The sequence below is a fragment of the Uranotaenia lowii genome, chromosome 1 (assembly GCF_029784155.1).
Source record: "Uranotaenia lowii strain MFRU-FL chromosome 1, ASM2978415v1, whole genome shotgun sequence".
In the NCBI taxonomy this organism is placed as follows: Eukaryota; Metazoa; Arthropoda; class Insecta; order Diptera; family Culicidae; genus Uranotaenia; species Uranotaenia lowii.
The window spans coordinates 128,405,832-128,429,348 of NC_073691.1; the positions used below are offsets into that span (position 1 = coordinate 128,405,832).

Here is a 23,517-nt window from a genome sequence, read left to right on the forward strand (position 1 = left end):
ATTCCACTGACGCATCATTCTGTACCTTCGTAATTATTTTGGATGCTATTTTAAGAATTCTTCCTAGTTTACTACGTTAACTACGTTAATTACTACCTCAAAAAAGGATCAGATGGCGCCTCTTTGTTTACTCTAGTATCTTTACCTAAAATAAAAAGCTCCAAAAGCTCACTTCAGAAAGGTAAGATAACTTTCAATTAGACGAATGTTTTTAAATCATGCAGTTTCAATCGTATCGTGTTGTTAAATTGCAATTAAATTGCAATAAATATTTAAACATGTTTTAAAGAAAACTTTTGCTTCAACTCATAGGATAATTCTTAGTTACGTCGTTTTCAAATATAAGGCTAGAATTTGAAAACCAAAACAAACACTTGCGGAGAAAACAAAAACCAGAATTGAGCTCCTCAATAATTATTGTTTTATTTAAATTACCTCTTCGAAAACAGTGAAAAGATACTTAAAATCTAAAAAAGACTGAAAAGTCCCTACGCTTTATTACCTTGGCCGGAGCTCGACGACTTTCAAAACCCGTGATGGTGAGTTTCACAGCAAAATTTAAGGTGTTTTATGATATCTTCATTCGTTTCAATGCGATTTCAGATGGATGAAAACGAATCAGTTTTCTCGAAATGGAACTTAGTTAAAACTATTAAATAGGTGTTTTAGGCTGCTAAACATTACCGGGAAAAGTTGTGCAAGTGGAAATTTTCTTCGTTATAAGCAATTGAGTTTCGATTCTGGAATCTCTGCCAAAATAATTCTCTACGCTGTTACTCGTCAGTCATCGGAAGCAGTCGAATGCTTCTTCAACAGGTGGCTTTCGACAGAAGGTCTGGAACTGCTGCTGATAATCCCCATGAGACTGTCGTGCAGGACTATATGATTGAGAAAAATCGTCATAATGTCCGTTGGAAGCGAATCAAAATCTTTAGCAAACCCGAAAGATTATGCTGTGTTTGACGGTTGACCTGTTTGGAGCCCACTGCCACAGGTAAGATTGGATTAATTTGGTATTTATTGTTTTTAGAATTTTTGTTTTCCTATTTATGTAGGTTGACTTATAAAATTTCGGAACTAGGACAGAACGCATATTTTACCTGGAGAGTCGTTTAAATGGAAAAACGTTCTCGCTGGAACGCTTTTATGCATAAGAGTCAATAGCAATAACTTTGAATATTTCTCTATCTGCTGAACTGGTGGATGGTGAACTGGTCTATGTATTAAGGAAATTTGCAGCGGACACAGAATGGCTGTTAGCGAAAATGATAGTGTAATTGGAATGGATCGAAATGATAATTGATTATCATCAAGGATGTCTCTCTTGGATAAGGCAGATCATAAGTCAATGTCATACCGGTTGTTTTAACTAAGAAGTGAAGAATAGTTTAAAAGCTAAAATTCAAATTTGTATTGTAAAATTGTGTATTTGAAAAATAGTCAATTGCATAATAATGAACAGAAATAATAGTACAATATTTAGAAAGCTTTTTTGACCAGAAAAAAAACAATATGTTTGATAGAATTATAAAAAAAATAAACAAATACTACATAACAATGAAACAGTAAATTAATTATTGTTTTCAAAACTAGTTATTTTATGATGAAGCGTTAAATCTTAAAAAAAAATTACAATTTGTAATATGAATTCATTTCATTCCTCATGGTGTAATTTTGTAAGTTTCAAGTAAAATCCAACGGTTTAATTTTTGCTATGTAAAGACGATCTCAATAAATCAAATTTATTAGGCTATTATTTAATATAAGCTATTATTCGAAGCCTGAAAAATTAAAGAAAAACAAATGAAAAAATAATTTGTAGTTTTTTGTTAAAAACCGAAAAACCTGAATGAATGGCAACCATGGTAATCGGTCAAGAAACGGTTTGAAAAACCGTTCGGTTTCGGTCTGAAATCGGTCCTTTTTCGCATGGACGCTATTGCAATCGGCCCAGAAATAGTTCCTAAAATCGTTCGGATTCGGTCCGAAATCGGTCCTTTTTTCGGATGGATGCTATGGCAATCGACCCAGAATCGGTTCGAAAAATCGTTCGGTTTCGGTCCGAAATCGGTCCTTTTTTTCGGATGGATACTATGGCAATCGGCCCAGAAACGGTTCGAAAAATCGTTCGGTTTCGGCCCGAAATCGGTCCTTTTTATCGGATGGACGCTATGGCAATCGGCCCAGAAACGGTTCGAAAACCAGTTGGTTTCGGTCCGAACTCAGTCATTTATTTCGGAGGGACAATGGTAATCGGCCCAAAAACGGTTCGTAAACCGTTCAGATTCGGTTGGAAAACGGTTCGCTTGTTTTGACATTTGATCTGCTCGAACTGGTTGAGAAAACTTATCGTCGTCCGAAAAAGTGTTTCATTTTCGCGCGATTTTCTACTAAAGTCGGCCCGATTTCTTATACGATTTCGGACCGATCGAGCAGATGTACGGACAAAAATCGGGCCGATTTCGGGCGATTTTTCCTGACTGGGTAACCGCAGAGTGACCGCATTGAAAGCGCGGAGTGTGCTGTTCGGACTTCTCCGGAGAAACGAATTCCGTCTGATCCGAATCGATCAAAGGGAGATCGGGAATTCAGTTCAGGAGGAAGGAAAGTCGACTCAGGCACAGAGTCGAACTCCAAGCAACGTGGCACCACGGAATACCCCTGTCGGAAGGCCAGCAAAGAAACGGCCGGAAGGAAGAAAAGCCACAGGCAACTTCAGTCGGAAGACCACCAGAACGGGCGGAAGGAAGCAAAAGTTAGAATAAGGGTCGCTTTGCGGCCCTTTTTTCTTCCGCTATCTGTGCTGGCACCATCAGCACCACAGGCCTTTCATCAACAAGTGCGACGACCGACAGTACCAGCTACGGCCAGCGAGACGCGACGGAGTCGCGTGAGCCAACACGGTGTCCGGGAAGGCGCTAGCAGCGCAACAGGTGTTCCGAAAAGGAGTGTGGCAACCGGCAGCATCGGCGAGAGACGCGACAGGGTCGCGAGAGGCAAAATATCGCCCGGCAGAGGCTCCATCGGCACGGCAGGTGCTCTAAAAACAAGCGTGGTGATCGGCACCCCCGGCTACGCTCAACGAGAGACGCGACAGGGTCGCGGGAGGCTAAATATCGTCCGGCAGAGGCGCCATCGACACGGCAGGTGCTCTAAGAACGAGCGTGGTGACCGGCAGCACCGGTTACGCTCGACGAGAAACGCAGCATCGGCGTGAGACGCGACAGGGTCGCGGAAAGCAAAAAATATCATCCGAAAGAGGCGCTAGCGGTGCGAGAGGTGCGCCAAAATCGAACGTGGCAACCGGTAGGATCGGTTACGCTCGGCAAGCAGACGCGACAAGGTTGCCTGAGGCGAGGCATTGTCCGGAAGAGGAGCCAGCAGCACAACAGGTGCGCCAAAATCGAGCGTGGTGCTCGGCAGCGCCGATTACGCTCGGCAAGCAGACGCGGCAGTCGCGTGAGGCAAGGCATTGTCCGGAAGAGGCGCCAGCAGCACGACAGGTGCGCCAAAATTGTGCGCTGCGACCGGCAGCACCAGCTACTCTCAGGTGAGAGGCGACGAAGCGTCCGGAAGAGGCGCTATCAGCAACAAGGCGCGCTTCAGGATCAAGTGTGGGGGCCAGCAGCTTCGCTTGCACTCGAGCAAGACCCGACAGAGTCGCGTGAGGCGAAACAGTGTCAGAAGAGGCACCATCGGAATCAACACCATCGAACGCTGGGCTCAGCCATTTCGGTTGCGCTCCGACGAGGCGCGACAGGGTCGCGTGTGGCGGCCTCCGCCTCCTACGGAAGAGCAGCACTAGTGGAGGATCACGCAAGCATGAGGCGACGCTGCGAGACGAGCGACAGGTCCCGGGTGATAACCCCAACGAAGCGTAAGTGAAAGCCTAATGACACACATGTTCTAGCTGGGAAAAGGGGTTAAAAAATGTTGCCAAAATAGAAAATTTAGCTCAAATTTTGAATTGTTTATTTATGTGGCACCGACCACAATCTGCCACCATTACATGCTGTCCAATTGATAGTCATCCTCATGTGCAGCAAAGCTCCAGCTCAGCGCTGCTCGTCGGTGGTGGTGAAGGTACATTAACTGAATATGTTAATATTGAAAAAGGCTTAAGCACTATTTACATGATGCAACAGTTATTTGAAAAAAAAATTTCGAACCATAAAATCGTTTATCATTTAATCATGAAAATTATCAATAGCAGAATTTATAGCATTCCTTTAGCAGAACCGATTTACTTTTATTTTCATCCAACACTTTTCGATTGGAGGGAAACAAAATAGCTCTTTGGATAAGGTAACAAAAATAAGGAACAAGCAACATCCGGTTTAGGGTTTTGGTTGTTTGTTCCACCCTTTAAGATCCTTTCTATCATAAAGGTCAATGAAAAGTTTTTCTTTTTCGGAACATACGGATAGACCGAATTGTATTGTAATTTTATTATAAAAAAAGTGTTTAGAATACAAATTAATTCATTGAATATACTCATATCATTGCTTTTTTTTTCCGAAAACTCAATTTAAATATAATAAAATAAACTAAACCCCAGTACGGTTTTAAATCTTTTGATCTTTCGTTTACGATTGGCTTGTGCACATACACACTTTTTTGCCATCTGATTTTTTATCTCTAACACCTGGCATCCCTGGACCCCTTTTTTCGTAAACACTACAGCCAGCTGTCAAAACTTTTTTCAATATGGCGGAATGGCGATTTGGCATATGAGATCACCATACTAGAGGCATCATGCCCTCGCCGAAGGAAAAAAAGGGATCAATTTTGAGTTCGCAGTTCGAACTCCGTTTTGATCCATCGCAAGGAGGAAAAAAGGGTACTTAACTTTAAGTTCATAGAATCGAACTATGTTTTGAACCTCGGTCATACTTAATTTTGAGTTAAAAAAAAAAAGAGCGTGTTGATTTGTTCTATCGAAGTGATTTTTTTCTATCGACGCTGGCGTTCGTAAATTAAACAAACTGTATGCAAAAGCATTAAAGTATTCGTTGCGTGTACCTGTCATCATCAACATTAAATTGAGTATTTTGAGTAATTTTCACAATTGATGGCTAAAATATTCGTTGCGTGTATCTGTCATCATCGTCACCCAGACAGGTAAAATCGCCCGAAATCGGCCCGATTTTTGTCCGTACATCTGCTCGATCGGTCCGAAATCGTATAAGAAATCGGGCCGAGTTTAGTAGAAAATCGTGCGAAAATGAAACACTTTCTCGGGCGACGATAAGTTTTTCAACCAGTTCGAGCAGGTCAAATGTCAAAACAAGCGGACCGTTTTCCAACCGAATCTGAACGGTTTCCGAACCGTTTCTGGGCCGATTACCATCGTCCCTCCGAAATAAAGGACCGATTTCGGGCCGAAACCGAACGCATTTTCGAACGAATTCCAGACCGATCGTACGGATCGAGCCTTTCAAATGTCAAAACAAACGGGCCGAATCCGAACCGAAACCGAACGCATTTTCGAGAGATTTTCGGGCCGATTGTACGGATCGAGCATTTCAAATACCAAAACAAACGGTTCGTTTTCGGGCTGAAACCGAACGGATTTTCGAATTGTTTTTGGACCGATTACCATGGTTGCCAGTATTTTAGAATTTATTTTATTTTCCAATTTTTTTTTATTTACATACAATTTACGAATACAATCCATTATAACTCAGTTGTAAGTAGTATACCAATATTTAAAGAAGTAATTCAAATCATTTGTTTGGTAATAAAGAATTGCTGTTGAGAAATCTTGAATCTTTGTCCTTCTGCCTGAATATATTAGTCTCGATTGAAATGCTTAGCCGTGCTGTTCTTCTTCGCGATTCTTGAATCCTACAAATTTAATGGTGCCTAAAATATAAGTACACGAAAATGCACTTCCTGCCTTATTATTGTAGAATGTACATTTTTCCTAGCCAGAAAATATTTTATGTTAAGTTGCAATTTGTCATTGCTTAGCAATTGTCTCGGGGCTCCACACAACAATTAATTGCTTTTCCGAAGTTTTATCGGTTGATTAACCTCTTTGCCACATTTGTTTTCTTCCACCAGGAAGCCACGGAAGATGGCAGATTATAAGTTTTCCCTCGACGATTCTCGACGGGCCAAGATGCGCCTTTTGCCAACCTAAAAAGATAAGTTTGAAATATTTTTCTCTTTTTATTTTATTTTATCAATGGATCAGTGGTCATCGAAATTGTTAAAACTCTTTTAGAGGGAATTTTATCAAATTTCAATAAATTAGTGTTTCAATCAATGTAATTGACAAATGGTGATTTTATTATTTTACTCACGGAAATCACAGAAATAATCTAAATAGCTAGGGCTAGACCAATGAAGAAACTTTAAAGTAGGAATAAAACTTTTAGAAATATCATTTTAAGTCAATGCCTGACAATATTTAGATAAGGAAAAAATAAATATTTAATCCATTGATTTTTTTGTAACTAGTAAATGAGAATTACGTATTACGAAATATTGAATAATGAAATTGAAAATATTGAAGAATTTCCAAAACTAGGAAACTTCTTATTCACGTATTGTTTAATAAAAAAATCCAATATGGTGATTGAATGTTCCTGCGAATTAGTGTATAAGAGATTTTCCAATGGAGGCCTGTTCACAAATTCAGAAACATGTTAATTCGATACCTTATGAATATCTGACTGTAATATTCTCACTACTCAAACCTCACTTATAGTTTAATATAAACGAAGGAACGTTTTTATGTTCAATTCAAAAATCCTAACCTTATTTCCAGCAGGCAAAAACATCATCGTAACGAATTTTCCTTATGTTCATGTTCACCACCGGTATAACAGTTAACTGTTAGCACCATTAGAAGACTTATTACTTGATGACTTCACCTAGGGGAAAGCCAGATAGATGTTGCATCTCCTAGTTGAGCTGGATGAAATTTTGCTATATTGTATATAGTACAATGTAGTACTTGTTGAAGCAGATGAAGCCGCCATAACTTTAACTTGTTTGTTTTTCTGCCAGTTCTAAGGGCTGATATCGAGATCATAGGGTCCATTGACCAGCTGTGTCTGCGGCAATGTTCGATCTATCGACACACCCGTCGTGTTTCTCTAGGTAGTGCAATTTCATGGAAGGTTTCATTAACCTTAAATCGTATGAATGAAACGGTGGAACCGGTACGACAGTCCGTGGCCGAATGTCCCGGTATGCCGAAATTTAACCGAGAAGCATCTCCGAAAAATGATTCATCCAAAACGTTATTAGTCACGAGAACGTATAGTTCGGCTTTTTCGTTTCCTACCAAGCTGGAAGAGAAAAAAAACTAATTATTATTTCAGATATAGGTAAATAGCTTTTATTTTATTAAAAATCTGATTATTAGTCGGAATCCAGAATATGTAGAATATAGGAATAAAAATATACCATCTAAAGAATGTTCAAATTTATATTGAAATTTGCAGTTTCAAGATTTCATTTGATTAGGATTATTTTGACTATATAAACACAATTCGACACACCCAATTAACAAAACGTAGAATAAGATAAAATAAATAGATGAATAGATTACAAATCTATTAAAATTTTATGTTTAGCAAGCATACACTACATTTAAATAAAACAAAAACGCAACTTACCTTCGTAGTTTGAAGCAGCTTTCATCCCTTCATAGCTAATCAGATGCTAAAAAAGGTACGCTTTGTTATGATGATCTGTTTGACTTGCAAGCATAACCAATTTTAGATTTTCATCCAAACATTAGTATTAAATAGAAAAAATAATCAATTCTGCAACCAGACAGTATATTGCGCACAGCGTCTTTAGTACGGTGTCACTAATCGTGTCATTCGACGACCGGATAAACATTTTTTGAACATGATGATTCCGGTATTAAATTTCCTTGGTTAGGTAAATCCGTTCGTTGTTGCCCGGTGGGTCAAAAAACATCTGCTGGAAGATAGCAAATAATAAAACATTCATTTTCAATTTTATGGTAACAATCTATTAATCTTAAATAGAACGACAGTATTTATTTGTATAATCAATAAATAATTGCTTAGTAAAATTATAACTTTGAACAGTTTCACATGCCGCGGGATCACACATGCATAACCGTTTGTTGGTCCTACTTTTAGAAGTTCGTTTTGATGGTAGCTGAACTCCTCCACAGTGTTGTAGAGTAGCAGATTAATCAATGTTGCAATTAACGCCTCATTAAATTATTTGAGATGTAACGAAATGACGATGATTTATTGCCACAACAGTTAACACTCCCATATGTTGACCGATCTCAACCAACATTCTAATAACGACATTTTTCTTCATAAAGGATTTTAACACATGCGGCATTCGTCCCTAAATTGCGACAGTTATGATTGTGCTGGCCTTATAAACTGATGGCCTTGATCCAGCTTCTCTCCTGCTGATGTCTAGGAGAATGTGAATGTTTACCTGTATCACCGGTCAGCTGATCATCGGCAGAATCAGAAATTACATTTCTGTTTAAAAAGTTGACTGTTTTTAGTATTTCAATGCTGGACATTGCTCGTTCCAAGATATCTCCGAGATTAATGTATAGGGCCAAAATCCGATCACCTACGTACACTTGGCCATTATTCTACTGATGCTTCATAAAAAAAACTGATGCTTCATAAAAAAAAAACTGATGCTTCATAAAAAAAAACTGATGCTTCATAAAAAAAAACATCCAAAAAATCAACATCCGGCATCAGAAATAATTGAGAAGCTTTTTTATATGATATTTTAGATGTATGAAAACGATTTTGTTTGCACTTACCTCATGTGAGATAGTATTGTAATATTTTCCATCAACTCACCTCACCTAATCCAATCGATCACGGCCAACATTAACGATTTTTGCTGATGCTAATGTGACGGGTCCTAGGAGGCATAACTGCCTTCATGAGCTCGGTTTTTTTTTAATGTTGTCAGATTTTTGTGAATGGGTCCGCCTTTATGAAACTCGGGGTATATGTATTTTCCACGATCTGGTAATATTTCATGCTACCCCGCATGACCCTGAAAAATAAATAGACAGATGAAACAAGATTTCAGACTCCAAAAAAGTTGACTCTGTAAAAAAAAAATTCTGTTCAGTTCAGATTCTCAATACAGATTTATTTCTGATTCCATATTAAAATTCAGATATCAGATTTGGCCTAATATAACAACAATTTAGATTTCGTCAAAGAAAACGTTTTAAGTTCTTCATTTCCTTAAATTCTTACCTCGAATGGCATAAGCTAGGCTATCTGGAACGCTGCAATGTTTGGTACATGCTGAATTCGTCCACCCCCAACTGCGGCTTCGTCGTCGGAAAGCACTTCCAAAAATACTTGGGGGCAATTGTACCAAAATCTGGTGTACTGCGCGACCGAATCAAGATCGTACAATCGGAAGTTATTTCTATTCTACCTTTGGATTCTGAAAAATAAACAGAGTTTCGTTTAATATGATTAAGTAACTTTAAGGAACCGTAAATGACTTACCCTCGTAACACTAAACTAGGCAGTTCCGTAGTGGTGACGGATTACAAAAGGGGACCTTTTTTTCTTCTGGCGGCATGAAATCAACTCCACACCAACCGGATTATCAACGGGACGGGGTGTAGATCCGCTTTGAATTTGAGCAACATTCGACACATCTGTTCTGGAAGCTTCCGGTGTGGCAACACCGGAACGAACCCTGCTTGCTCCAAAATCCAACCATCTGCCTGGTCACATTGTTGGTGTGCTTAAGTCAGATTTCTGCGTTCACGACATCACACCGTTAGGCTAGGAACAGCAAGGGCAAGCACTATGGGGTGACATCCCGGGCCTTCTGGCTAATTTGTTTCTCACCATGCAGCGTCATTGGAGCAGGAAAATTTTGTTCCATTTCCTCCTTATCCAAAGCAACACCGGAACATGATGGAAGATTTGAAGGCGTAGCGGTACCCGACTCGCTGAGAATCAAAAAATGTAGAAAAACACAATTTCACAACAATCACGCATGCACCAAAACAAAACACGCACCCGGATTGCTGCGATCGAAAACTGCTCGTGTTTCGTTTAGTTCATCGCAGCAATGCGAAAAATATCGTCTGTTTTCGAGCAATCGAGCAGGGGGATGGAAATCGAACCGAAAACGGATCGAATTCTAACCGCTAGAATTCGAGTGGCGCCAACTCTGTTTTGCAATCGGCCCGATTGAGCAAACGTTCCTGACAGGGCATGGATTATTCCAAGGTTATTAGTTCACAAGGTTCTCTGACTTTGTTATGCCATATTCGTTTTCATCTGGTGGAAAGATGGTTGTGCACCAACTGCTGTCAACTTCATATAAAAAAAACGCTTTGACAGCACTTGGTGCACTACCGGTGCACCACCAGAATGAAAACGAATATGGCATTAGTAAGTAGGCGAGAAGAGCGCGGTGAGGTTCAGTGAATGTGTTTGTAAACATCGGAAAATTTGTTCGAGCTGAGGGCTTTGTTGATAAACAAACTCCACGAACTCCATAGTAGCCAAATCAAAATGGCTGAATCGGGAGTTTCCATACGGAGAAAAAAGAAGAAGGAGAATCGGGAGTTTCTCATATCGTTACACCTCCTATATATACACAACTTGGACTATTCTGCAGCAGCTGAAAATCATAATAAATCAGGTACTTAGGAAAATAATGATTTGGGCTAAGAATCCATTATCGGGTTTCTTCTTTTAAAAAAAGGTTTGTACCTACTATTTTCATTTGTCGCACATCTGTGTTCTTTTTTTTTATTTATATGCTCTTATCTAAAAAAATGATTAAAATTCATTTAGGGATACGTGGTCGACAACATTTGGTTGTTTTAAATAACGTTCAAAATGGTACGGATTCGGCGGAAGTTTGTTTTTATCCTGACCGGGATAACATTGTTCGCTTTTTTGGTGCTGTATGCCATTCTGAACTATTCCATTCCATCGGAAAAACCGGTAATTGATTTTCTAGCAATGAAGAAATCCCAATGCTCTAATTATTTTTTTTGCAGAACAAACATTTTGTCATGCTAGAGGATAAAATCAAAAAGCTTGAAAATGGTCTCAACCGGCATTGGCAGGAATTTGGCGAAATTAAGCAACAAATTGATTCCATTCGTCAACATCCGGATGAGTATGGTGGTGATGAATCGCGGCGCTTGGACAAAGTACCGGCAGTCGCTGCCCCGCATCTTGGTAATAGAGAGATGATCAAAGATTCGGTTATCAGTGCCAATAGGGACACTGGGGGAATATGCTCGCTGCGCACGGATGTAGTTCCTCAAACAGATATCCAGATGTTGGAACTTTATGAGCGAATGGCATTTGACAATGTGGACGGAGGCGCATGGAAGCAGGGCTGGCAAGTTAGCTACGATGAAACAAACTGGAACTCCCATCACAAACTGAAAGTTTTTGTGGTGCCGCATTCCCATAACGACCCCGGGTGGATTTACACCTTCAATGACTACTACGAGCGGCAGACTAAGATGATCTTTGCCAACATGCTGCGACACCTTGACGAAAACCCAGGAATGAAGTTTATCTGGGCTGAGATAAGCTATTTCGCGCAGTGGTACGATCATCTGGTTGCCGAAGACAGAAATACTGTTAAAAAGTAAGTAAATATAGATGATGATTCTCATAAAATTTAAATGTCCAGTTGCTGATTGAATTTCATTCTAATTGCAATTTTTTATTTCCACTCGTCATATTTTTTCGATAGGTTGATAAAAAATCGCCAGCTTGAATTTGTGACGGGTGGTTGGGTTATGCCAGATGAGGCAAACTCCCACTGGTACTCGATGTTGCTGCAGCTCACCGAGGGCCAAAGCTATCTGAAAGCACACCTTAACGTTACACCAACATCCTCTTGGTCGATTGATCCCTTTGGCCAGTCGGCTACTATGCCGTACATTTTGAAGCAAAGTGGTTTTGACAACCTGCTCATTCAAAGAACACATTATATTGTGAAGAAAAATTTTGCCATGAAGAAACACTTGGAATTCCGTTGGCGTCAGCTATGGGATACGCGGGGCGAAACGGATCTATTGACCCATATGATGCCATTCTATTCGTACGATATTCCGCACACGTGTGGGCCAGACCCGAAGGTATGTTGCCAGTTTGATTTCAAGCGTTTGCCAAACTTTGGCTTGTACTGCCCTTGGAAGATTCCTCCTTCACCAATAACGGATGAAAACGTAGCCAAAAAAGCTGAGCTTATAGTTGATCAGTGGCGCAAGAAATCAGTTCTATATAATACCAGGAATGTACTGATACCACTAGGGGATGATTTTAGATACACTCAAAGTAGAGAATGGGAAGCGCAAAGAGTAAACTATGAAAAATTGTTTGATTATATCAATAACGAACATTCGCTGAACGTTGAAGCGCGGTTTGCAACCCTCCAGGAATATTTTGACTCTATAAGATCCAGTTTTGAACTAGACCATTTCCCTTCATTGAGCGGAGACTTTTTCACGTATGCTGATATTAATAACGATTACTGGAGTGGCTATTTCACGTCCCGGCCGTTTCACAAACGGCAGGATCGGATTCTACTGAACTATGTTCGCAGTGCGGAGATGTTGCATGCCTGGAACCATTGGAGTTCGGAGGCTGAGGAAGAACTCGGTTCTCGTTTGGAGAATGCTCGACGCCAATTGTCGTTGTTCCAGCATCATGATGGCATTACCGGTACAGCTACTGCCCATGTGATGGAGGACTATGCTGATCGCATGGCCAAGGCACTCGAAGACTGCAAATTTGTAATGCAACAGGCCGTTTATAGGTAAGATTAATTTTAAAACTTTCAAAATGTTCGTCATTTTTTTTCAAACTGTTTGAAAGATTTTTTAATGTTAGACAACGTTTCTTAAATTATTTTTTTACAAGTAGTACTAATAAGGCATTTAACTTATTTTAACTTTTTTTGATATTTTTTCTAACTTTCGGCAGATTATTAACGAAATCAGAAGTCTACGAAGGAGATCCTAAATTTCATTATCTGGCAATAGACGATTCCCGCACAGCAGACGGTTCGGACACTTTCCGCCCCACCATCATTATAGGTGAAGAACTGCCCTTCAAACACGTGGTAGTGCACAACTCTTTGCCGTACACTCGAACGGAATTGGTTGAAGTTTACATTGGCAAACCCTACGTCACAGTACAGGACTCACGGGATGGCCAAACGGTTCCAGCGCAGGTGTCCCCTGTATGGGCTTGGCATACTCGCCCTGATGGCAGCAGCAGTCCTCAAGCGTCAACCACAAAATTCCGTTTGTTATTCAAAGTAACAGTTCCTCCACTTGGTCTCGTAGTTTATACCGTAAATTTCCGTTCGCGAAAGCAGGACTGCGACGGTGTGTCGTTTGCCAAAACTACCATTCTCTCACGAACACCATTTACAGTTAATCTTCGCGAATATCCTGAAGAAGCTGAGTTTGTAAAGCACAGAGAAACCTCGCTACATATTGGTGAAGGTCCTCGAGCGGGATTTAACGCAAACGGCCTTTTAAAGTCGATTTCTGTCGATAACGATATGGTGCCAATTCATTTAGATTTCCTGAAATATGGAATGCGTTTCGAATCCGGAAAAAGTGGTGCTTATTTGTTTCACCCGGATGGTCCTGCAACTGAAATAAAACTGAACGATCCAGTAGTGTTGATTATGAAGGGTCCACTGGAAGCTAGTATCACAACGGGACTATCATTTGCAAACCATCAAACCATTTTAAGAGGCGACGCAATCGAAATACGCAACACCATCGATATTGGTTCTCGAGAGAATACCGAAATTGTGATGCGAATATCAACAAACATTGCTAGTGGTGAATATTTTTACACTGATCTCAACGGTATGCAGATTATTAAACGCAAGAGATTTGCTAAACTACCGATTCAAGGCAATTATTATCCGGTTCCCAGCGCAATGTATATCCAAGATGAAAGTTTACGGTTAACGATTTTGAGCGGTCAGCCTCTCGGAGGATCATCTTTGAAATCTGGTCAGGTAAATGAGTAAAACTTTATTGGAATGCAGTTATTTTTCAGTATAAAACACAACTTCGTTATTTTACTGTAGATGGAAATCATGCAAGATCGACGACTAACGCAGGACGATGACCGTGGGTTAGGTGAGGGTGTGCTGGACAATCGTCCAGTGCTGCATTTATTCCGATTAGTTTTGGAAAGTCGTGAATCTTGCACTAAGCTAGATCCCGGTTACCCTGCTGGATTTTTGACGGCTAATACCCATCGTGAGCTAAATACTTTGCTGCATCCCATGGAAAAGCTTATTTTCAATGAAAACCAATGGACAGGATTGCTGCCCGCTTTCGGTGCAAACCACGAAGCTCTGGAACGGGACATGGAAGTAGTAGCCATGCGTAATCTCCCGCACATCACAAGCGGTAGAGAAAAAAAGACGGCCCTTGGATTGGTAGTACACAGGACAAACTTTGAAGACTGTGGTTCGGAGGCAACAACGGAAGGAAATGTATGTTGAACCGCTTTGTAATTTCATTTGAACACCTCCATTAATTATAGGTATCATTTTCAGCTGAACATTAAAAAACTTTTGAACATAGGCATGGACAATGAGCACGGTATCTACAGTTCTCCGTTGACTCTATTACGAAAGCAGGAGCTGGTGTCATCTGACGACATCAGTTTGTGTCCGATGGACGCAAAAGCATTCATCATTCACCGATGAATTGGAATACTTTTCTAACGGTAGCGTTTTTGTTTACATATTTATACAGCAGTAATGAACCCGCCCTTCGGATAAGTCTATCAAGACTTGGTTAGCGCAAAGAACAAAAGAAATCTGATGAGAGCTGTCTGGATGCCAATGGCACGTTCGTAAATTGATTTTTCGTAAACTATAAACAAACGTTTGCAAAATAGGATTGTTCGATCTTCAGGCAAAAATCTATGCAGCTGGATGGTTCCAGGTTCGATCCACCGAAAAATCGAAGCAAAAGGATCGATCTCCGCAAGATCGATCTTTTGAATTTTTTTTAAGAGGAGTGCTGTCTGAGGGGGAGGGCTGTTTTATGCTGAAGTAAATAGTGAAAACGACAGCAAAGGTCATACATTTGAATATCAAATGTATGAGCAATAAAAAAAATACATCGGTAGTAAATTTTTAATAGGGCGAATGCGCCAAATGTGAACAAATGGAAATGGAGTTATCAGCTGGGCGATAATGTACGTTCAGAGCTCTACATTTTGAATGCACAACGTTAACTGAAGGATATTTGGTTTTCGAAAAACGGAGAAAACAAAATGAAATATTTGCTGGGAGCTCACGGAGCTGTCAAACTTTGAATTTCTCGAAACAGTGTTGTTGGCGCATTCGCCGTAATCAAAATTCGATACTGACATGTTTTCGAATTCAACAGAAAAATATTTTACTTTTCATGACTTTGTTTGAGTTTTTATGACATATAAAAAAAAGGAAAAATATTTGCATTACACCATAAGACATACTAACAAGCCCGCTTATGGGCTGGAAAGGAATAAGTGTAAATATTGTATTTAGTATGAATGATTAAGCAATTTACCATTTTAAATTAGTTCACTTGATGAAATGCTAATTTTGAAAAATCTAAGCTAATTATGAAAAGACGCAATATTGAAATATTAATCTGAGGATGATGATACATCAAACGTATATGTAAATTAAACGCTTCATTTTTCTAAAAATAAAATTTTCTAGTGTGGTCTTATTCAAAACTCAAAAGCTGAACAGCCTTCTACCGAGCTTCAGCTATAAAACTTGAAGGTTTCAATAAGAACCTATATAATCCTTGACCTGAGTAAATGCTACAGATGTTTAATACATAGTTGAGTGTTATTTCTATGGATTCGATAGAAGCTATAGAGCGATATTCGATAAAAGTTCAGGTTTTTCCACAAGACTAAAAGACGAATATAAAGTAAACATTCCGGAATTATTTTCGCAAAAACCGGGCAATATCGAAACTATTGAGAAACACGTCTTTACGTTTTCGATGATCGTTTATTACAGGACAACTTATGATACTAGGCTGGTTGCTTTTATACCCTAGTCGTTGTTATTTAGTATTGCCATAGCAACCACAACGTCTAGGATACTTATATACTACGTACATAGCAACGTGAGTTGCTATGCTCCTTATATACAAATAGCTGTAAATCGCTGACTGCTATGATTTCCAACACCCCCTCTCAGATATTTGAATCTTATAGCCTTGAAGCTACAACCAACGATTGTTAACTTCACTAGATAAACCGCCTGCATCTGGATGACTGTCGGATTACAGTCGCACCCCCTCTGAACACCTCATGTGCTCCGTCTGGCTGGGCATCCAATTTTTAAAGGACGTTTCTTTGACCGTTCAACAACTGTCCAAGTCTGATGATTCTGCAACGTCATTTGCTCGCCCTGGATCGCTTGCCGCCTTTCAACCTCGGTTGGATGACCATCGACATCGGTACAACGTTCAGGAACCTGTTTGGGATTAACAACAGCAGAAAGAGCTCTATGTGGAAGAAAATCAGAAAACCAACCTGGTCTCCTGCACTCCCGACCACTGGACCTGGGAACTACTAAGTTAGGTTTGTACCTTTTTGTGGTGGGAGTGCGGTTGCGCCTTCCTCGTTGCTGTCGTCTTCTTCTTCATCTTCTCCAGCAGTGCTACTGCCGCTGGATCCTCGATTATCCTCTTCTGCTTCTTCTTTTGCGATCTCAGGTCCCCCCTCTTGCTCGGGAAACGGTGGTATTATCTCCGGAATAACCAATCTCTCGTCCACATTTGGGGCCTTGCGTGAACGACTCATCCGCCAATAAAAGAGGTTGCCTTTCGCCTAAGCAACACCGATAGTGCCGCCGTCCTTCCTCAGAATTGCACGGTCAGGTTTGAACTCCACGTGCACACCCGCTTTTAGTAGTCTCGCCAACGACAGCACATTGTACTTGAGCTGCTTGACGCACAGCACATTGCCGAACGACAACTTGTACTGATTTCTCCCAACGGCCGACACGCCTTTCACGGTACCTTCCTTCGTTGCTATCAGCACCTCACCAACCTTTGCGCTGTCAATGTGAAGTGGCTCACGCACGCTGCGAATTTCGTTGAACAAGCATTCGTCACGGGCCATGTGGCAGCTCGCACCCGAATCGAGAACCCACTCGATTTCGTCTCGATTGCTGAACACCTTCGCACCAGAAACAAGTGCAAACTCCTTGTGGAATGAAGTTTTCCCCTGCGCTTCGTTCGCTCGGCTCGCCTCGGGACAAGCATGCATCTTATGCCCGACCTTTCCACAATTGTAGCATTTTCCGGGAAAATTCGCTGACCTCTTACGTCCTTTTCCAGATTTGGCCGAAAACGCCACCTCGTCCGAATCGTTGAACGCACCCGGTCCGAATTCTCTTCCAGAACGCTTCCTCTCCTCTGCTAAAAGGCGTGCTTTTACAGTATCAAGCCTTATTTGTTGATCGTCCAAATTTTCCATCACCGTGGTTACGACGTCGTAGCTGGGTGGCAACGATATGAAAAGCTGACTCACCATGTCAAGCTCAGTCACCGTGGCACCGGCATCCTTCAGCTGTCTCACCAGCTCATCGAACCGACGAAAATGATCCGCCAGCAACGTCCCTTCTTCCATCTGCAGCATAGCCAAGGACCGCCGAATATACGTCTGGGAGGCAAAACCTTTTTTAGCGAAGGTACTTGCCAACGACGTCCACATTTCTTTGGCCGTCTCCTTGTCGCGCACGTACTCTAAATGGCTATCCGCAATAAACGCCACCAGGAGTGCTTTCCCCAAGTAACCATAAGCACTAAAGCTTTGCATTTTTATAGCTTTACTCCAGCATTCAAGTGCTAAATTACACTATATCAGCATACCAAGTGCAATTTTGCATTACAACAGCCCTTCGAGAAATTCATCATAGCTCTAAAACAGAATAACAAATGCTATATTTTCTAAGCATTAAATTCGCATCAAACAAGCTTGCTTAAATACTTTTTTGCACTATTTGAGCACTACACTGGCATTAGGCCAAAGCACATTAGCATTGATTGATGCTGAATCAATGCAAATTTAGGGCACCGGTTGCAAGAAATTTGATTCAAATAGGACTTTAATTTCAAAGATTTAACGCGGACCTGATAGGTCCACAAGCAGAGTTACTGAAAAATGTCCGATCCATATGGATGTCATGAGTTCGATTCCAGGTCATCTTCACCCGAAAAATAAAAAATAAAAATATTGAAAATTCAAACCGAGAGATCCCCTTAATATGCATCAGCGAATATCAAAATAAGTCAAATTCATTATCATGGCAGAAAAAATGGAGCCAAACAAAAATCGTTTTTTTTACCCGCATGGTTGTACCTCATTTGAACGCCATTTGCATTTTCCCAGCATTTTGCCCGCCAACGCTATAGCATCAATTCAGCATAGCACAGTGCTTTTATAGGGTTATACCAGTTTCTGCACTAAAGCCGCAGTTAATTTCGCCAAACCTGGCTCACAGGGCTAATATGATGCACAGAATCAAGCTCTATAGCTGATGTTAGAGCAGAGTTGGTGCTAGTTTTTAGTGCTTATGGTTACTTGGGTCGCCTTCTCGTCCCTCTCGAAAAACGCTGCATTCGCTGCCGCTTCTCTGGGGGATCCGCCGTGATGGTGTCCTTCACTCCATGCGCCGAAAGTTGAGTCTCCACTCGAAACCTCCACGTGTCGTAGTTGTCGCCAGCGAACTGCACGATGCCAACTTTCTTCGGACTGCTCATCTTGAACCGGAAACTTTTCACAGACTTCGAGAACTTTAACTTTACTGCACTCTTAGGTATGGCGTGACTGAGCCCATAACCTATTGAGAAACACGTCTTTACGTTTTCGATGATCGTTTATTACAGGACAACTTATGATACTAGGCTGGTTGCTTTTATACCCTAGTCGTTGTTATTTAGTATTGCCATAGCAACCACAACGTCTAGGATACTTATATACTACGTACATAGCAACGTGAGTTGCTATGCTCCTTATATACAAATAGCTGTAAATCGCTGACTGCTATGATTTCCAACAGAAACAAATCAGAAAAAATGCCAGAGAAGAGTCCAAAAAATGTAAGGGAAATGTGAAGAAAAAGGATTTGATATTAATTTTTATTTGTCGAAAGCATCAGCATTGTTCAATTCGTGTTTTGAGCGGATCATAGACTACACAAATGGCTTGTGCAAATTCGATGATTCCACGACGATTGTTTGATTCTATGCTTGCCCACACACGATATAAACATATTTAACCGATTTAATAGATTTTTCCAGGGCTCAAGAATCGATCGGAAATTTCAGTTGAAAAGAAAGACCAATCCTAATGCAAAAGCATTGGAAAGTGATTCGACATCCCCAAAAAAATCAATTTACGAACGCGCCGTTATTTTATGTTAAGGGTCCTATTTTATTATTTAGTATGTTTTCAACACAAAATATTACCCAGTCTTACCTGACAAACCTTACTTAATTTTGATAGTTTCCATTTCAACTCACTCAAATTGAGGTGTTAAAAAATATAATTAAGAAGCGGTCGTAAATGTGTTACTAGTGTCAAAATTTCTACCACTTTTTCCCAACACGAGTGAACTTGCTCTAAAACTTTATCCCTTTTATCCAGATAAAGCCCGGTTTACAGTTCTTGTGAACTCGGACGAGAACGTGAAAAAATATTCTGCAGTGACATGTCAAATCGGTCGAATCTTCAAAATTAGCAACAAGATTGTTTAATGCCAGATAGAAATTAGTTCCGATCATAAAGTAAGTACTTTATGTATTTTAAGTACTCTTAAAAGTATTTATCGATCAAAGAGTGACGAGCTTTAGCGATTTGTTTCATATGATTACTTTTAGTAAAAAGCCAATGTTTTTCAAAATAACTTTTATTAAAATGAAACAATCGAAAAGTTTTTATGAAATTTGAATGGATCGGTTCACTTGTGTTCATCAATTTTGTTGCTTTTCAGTTCTTTTTAAAACATTATTTGTGAAAAATTCCATGATTTTTTTAATTATTTCCATATCTTTTCTGAAGCACCCATTTAAACAGAGCGGATTCTTTGTTTTCTATTTCAATGGACTCTAGTCATTCGCATGGTTTACATTTATTCGCTGAGAAACTCTTCGAACAGGTACAATTAAATGATGCCCAAGTAGGGTTTAAAATAAAATAAAAACTATCGTATGCGTTTCATTTCAAACTCGTAGTACATTTAATATTTAAGACAATTGCCTTCAAATGTGCTTGCAATGCACATTAGACTGAGTCGATTTGGGGTCATTTTTGAATTTCTCAAATCCTGGGGTCTTAAAAGCTTCGTCTTGGTCCAAAACTCATCCATGATTTTTTGTAGAATTTTAAAGTAACGTTTACATGAGTAAATTTGAATTTTTAGGTTTGTATGGGAAAATTGACTATTTTGTACTGAAAAATCAACATCATTTTTGTTTCTTCTGTGGAACCAAGCCAGCTGATGATTTTTGTGCCAATTTATAAAATTCCTCAAGGAAATTTTCCGCTGAACAACTTTGTTGAAGACCGTAACTTAGTATCTTATAAGACAAAAAAGTAATTAGCTGTTTAACAGGGGTATGACTTTTCGCATTGATAAACCATAAATTTAATGGACATCACTGCATGGTGCCTTGCGAGGTATTGCATGACTACTTTGCATGCAATACATCGCAAGACTAGAGCAGTGATGTCAATTGAATTTATCGTTTATCAATGCGAAAAGTCATACCCCAGTTAAACCGCTAATAACTTTTTTGTCTTATAAGATACGAAGTTACGGTCTTCAACAAAGTTGTTCAGCGGAAAATTTCCTTGAGGAATTTTATAAATTGGCACAAAAATCATCAGCTGGCTTGGTTCCACAGAAGAAACAAAAATGATGTTGATTTTTCAGTACAAAATATTCAATTTTCCCATACAAACTTAAAAGTTTAAATTTACTCATGTAAACGTTACTTAAAAATTCTACAAAAAATCATGGATGAGTTTTGGACCAAGACGAAGCTTTTAAGACCCCAGGGTTTGAGAAATTCAAAAATGACCCCAAATCGACTCAGTCTAATGCACATTGCCATTCGGACGTGAAAATGAACGTGCACGGAAAAAAATTGAGTGGTTATCTCAAAGACGCTGTCATGATAATTTTACCATTTCAGCGCTATAGTATTTTCAACCACGATAAGTTTAACATCGATTTTGTAAAAGTGCGCATGAAACAATATTGAAATTACTATGTACCTGGTAATTTTCGATAACTCTCAATGTTTGTTGTCGAAAATACTATGGTCATGATAATTTCACCATAATTTCTATTACAACTAGCGTCCGCATAGTAATTTAGACATTGTGGCCCCAATTCATATCAACAAAATACTACGCACATGGTACTTTTGAGAACAAAACATTATTGACTCAAAAACATCAGTGCGTATGATAATTTTACCATGCAAAACATTCTTGTTGTTTACACTAATTCAGGATCATTAATCATCAAACCCGTGAGTAAAAAAAACTAATTTTCAGCTGCTTCAATGTTTCATAACTTTGAAAATCATTCCAGAGCATCGGGAGAACACACTAACATCGACTGACGTGTGTCGGAAGTGTGAATTTTAATGTTTCAAATAATGTCATAATGCATGCATGCAAATAAACAAACAAACATACATAGTAATTTTACTATTCAAATCAAGCTCCTCGCTCCTCCTAATCTTTATCATAACACATACTAGTTTCATCATGAAACATATTAATTTTACTATGGACGAAGTAAAACAATGCATCATTTCATTGACAATTTTACTAAAACGCAGTCGAATTTACTATGCGCAGCCAAATTGAGCACATAGTAAAATAGCTATGCGTAAGGTATTATAAACAACAAAACATATTTGACTAAAAAATATGGTTGCCTGTTGTTCATTTAAACCACGGATTTAGTAATTTTACTATGCTTTTTTTTTGTGTGTGGAATTTATATTCATTAGTCTTGTTCATTTTCCGTTTTCGCGTTCGCTCAGTGCCTTTACACTTCAAGCGGAATAGCAGTGATCATGGAAAAAATATTCCGAAGTAAAAATCAGGGGAATTGAAATAAAAAAATAGAAGGGGTTTGGAAATCAGTTCAAAACTAATCTTTTAACCATTTCGCATCTCTTCCACCTAGTTTCGCTACCATGAAATGCAGTGTAGTCGAGTTTTTTTTAAGAATAAAAGTATTTCCATTTTCAGGTTTACAAGAGGTGTCAATCATTCTGTTCCAATCGTTCGATCAGTTCGGATGCGTTTCCTCACCGCAGTGTCGAAGTTTGATTTTCACCAAGTCGGAGTGTTATTTGCGAAAGTGCATTTTTGTTAGCCCGGAGTGATTTTCCTGCTCATCCCGCTCGGTCGTCAATCACGCTAGAAATTATTAAACCATTTAAGATTCAAAAATAACCATTTTTCACCTTTTCCCGGGAAATGTCATTTTATGAGTTCTCCATGAGAAGTCATAAAATGACTTCTAGGGGAGAAGTTTGAATATGGTTATTTTTCAACCGAATGGGATTCTAGCGGAGAAGTTGAAAAAAGGTTATTTTTCAACCGTATTCTACAGGGCAGTTTTTAGCGACCTGCATATTTTAAAATTATCTACATAATTAGGAAAAAAAACGGGTTTTCGTGTTTGTTTCTTTATTTCTTGTAAATACATAATACTATTGTCCATTTTAATAAAAATATTTTTACTGAAGTATGTTAATAAAAAAAAAAGACGGAAGCGGCTTAGAAGGAGCGTTTTGATTAGTTTGTTGAGGTTGGAATCATCTGGCATAACTGACATGTTCTGAAAAACAAAAAAAAATCATTAAGTAACCAACCTTGGTAATCCTGCAGAAGGGCTATCACCTGGGAATATAGTTATCATCGGAAGTATCTCCCAGTCCTCGAGTTCGTCTGCTGCTTCTGTGGCCAGGTAACGTTAGTGAGCCCTCGCAATCTGATTGTTTCGATGCAGTTAGTTCACCTGAAGCGATGTCCATTCGGTGCCCTGAAATTTTTAATTGTTGATTATTAAGAGTATTGTTATGACGAAAATTTACAGCAAATCACTTACTTTTCATGATCTCCTAAGGATCCAATATGATTAACTCGAAAACTAGATTGAGTTACGAGGGAAAATAGATTTTCAAATACGCGTTCGGCTGCGATGTTGGTCGCTTTCAAAATGGCGATGAAAAGACGTCAAATTATTCAACCATTTTCTGGTTTATACCCGAGAAGTTCCAAAATGGTTGAAATTGATTATGGAAAAATTCATAAAAAATAACCATATTGGTAGTTTTGAGGCAAATGTCATAAAATGGTTATTTTTGAATATTAAATGGTTTAAAAATTTCTAGCGTGATTGCCGAGATTCGCGCGCAACAATAAATTGGAAAAAAAAATTGCC

At 39.4% G+C, this 23,517-nt stretch overlaps 1 protein-coding gene and 2 long non-coding RNA genes across 6 annotated transcripts; 2 read left to right on the forward strand and 1 right to left on the reverse strand.

The window, feature by feature from the left end:
* Nucleotides 1-365: 365 nt before the first annotated feature.
* Nucleotides 366-1,493, forward strand: LOC129739971 (uncharacterized). Its single transcript, XR_008736047.1, has 3 exons — nt 366-539; nt 604-994; nt 1,056-1,493. It is a non-coding gene; the product is annotated as an uncharacterized LOC129739971 (long non-coding RNA).
* Nucleotides 1,494-5,613: 4,120 nt separating this feature from the next.
* On the reverse strand, nt 5,614-10,197 carry LOC129738436 (uncharacterized). 2 transcript variants are annotated; one of them, XR_008735511.1, is made up of 6 exons: nt 9,504-10,197; nt 9,243-9,438; nt 8,832-9,033; nt 7,632-7,941; nt 6,765-7,301; nt 5,614-6,141 (listed from the first exon to the last, which is right to left on the reverse strand). It is a non-coding gene; the product is annotated as an uncharacterized LOC129738436 (long non-coding RNA). The 2 variants fall into 2 exon arrangements; XR_008735510.1 differs by having other exon boundaries at nt 7,632-7,944.
* A 115-nt stretch (nt 10,198-10,312) lies between these two features.
* Nucleotides 10,313-22,858, forward strand: LOC129739972 (alpha-mannosidase 2). 3 transcript variants are annotated; one of them, XM_055731542.1, is made up of 8 exons: nt 10,313-10,722; nt 10,815-10,967; nt 11,024-11,628; nt 11,737-12,804; nt 12,972-14,028; nt 14,101-14,514; nt 14,578-14,750; nt 22,317-22,858. In XM_055731542.1, exons 2-7 carry the CDS (start codon nt 10,860-10,862, stop codon nt 14,728-14,730), a joined length of 3,405 nt encoding a protein of 1,134 aa, XP_055587517.1. In that variant the 5' UTR covers nt 10,313-10,722; nt 10,815-10,859; the 3' UTR covers nt 14,731-14,750; nt 22,317-22,858. The 3 variants fall into 3 exon arrangements, with proteins under 3 accessions (XP_055587517.1, XP_055587516.1, XP_055587515.1); XM_055731541.1 differs by lacking the exon at nt 22,317-22,858 and adding an exon at nt 19,692-20,265; XM_055731540.1 differs by lacking the exon at nt 22,317-22,858 and having other exon boundaries at nt 10,314-10,722; nt 14,578-20,267.
* The last annotated feature ends 659 nt before the right edge of the window (nt 22,859-23,517 follow it).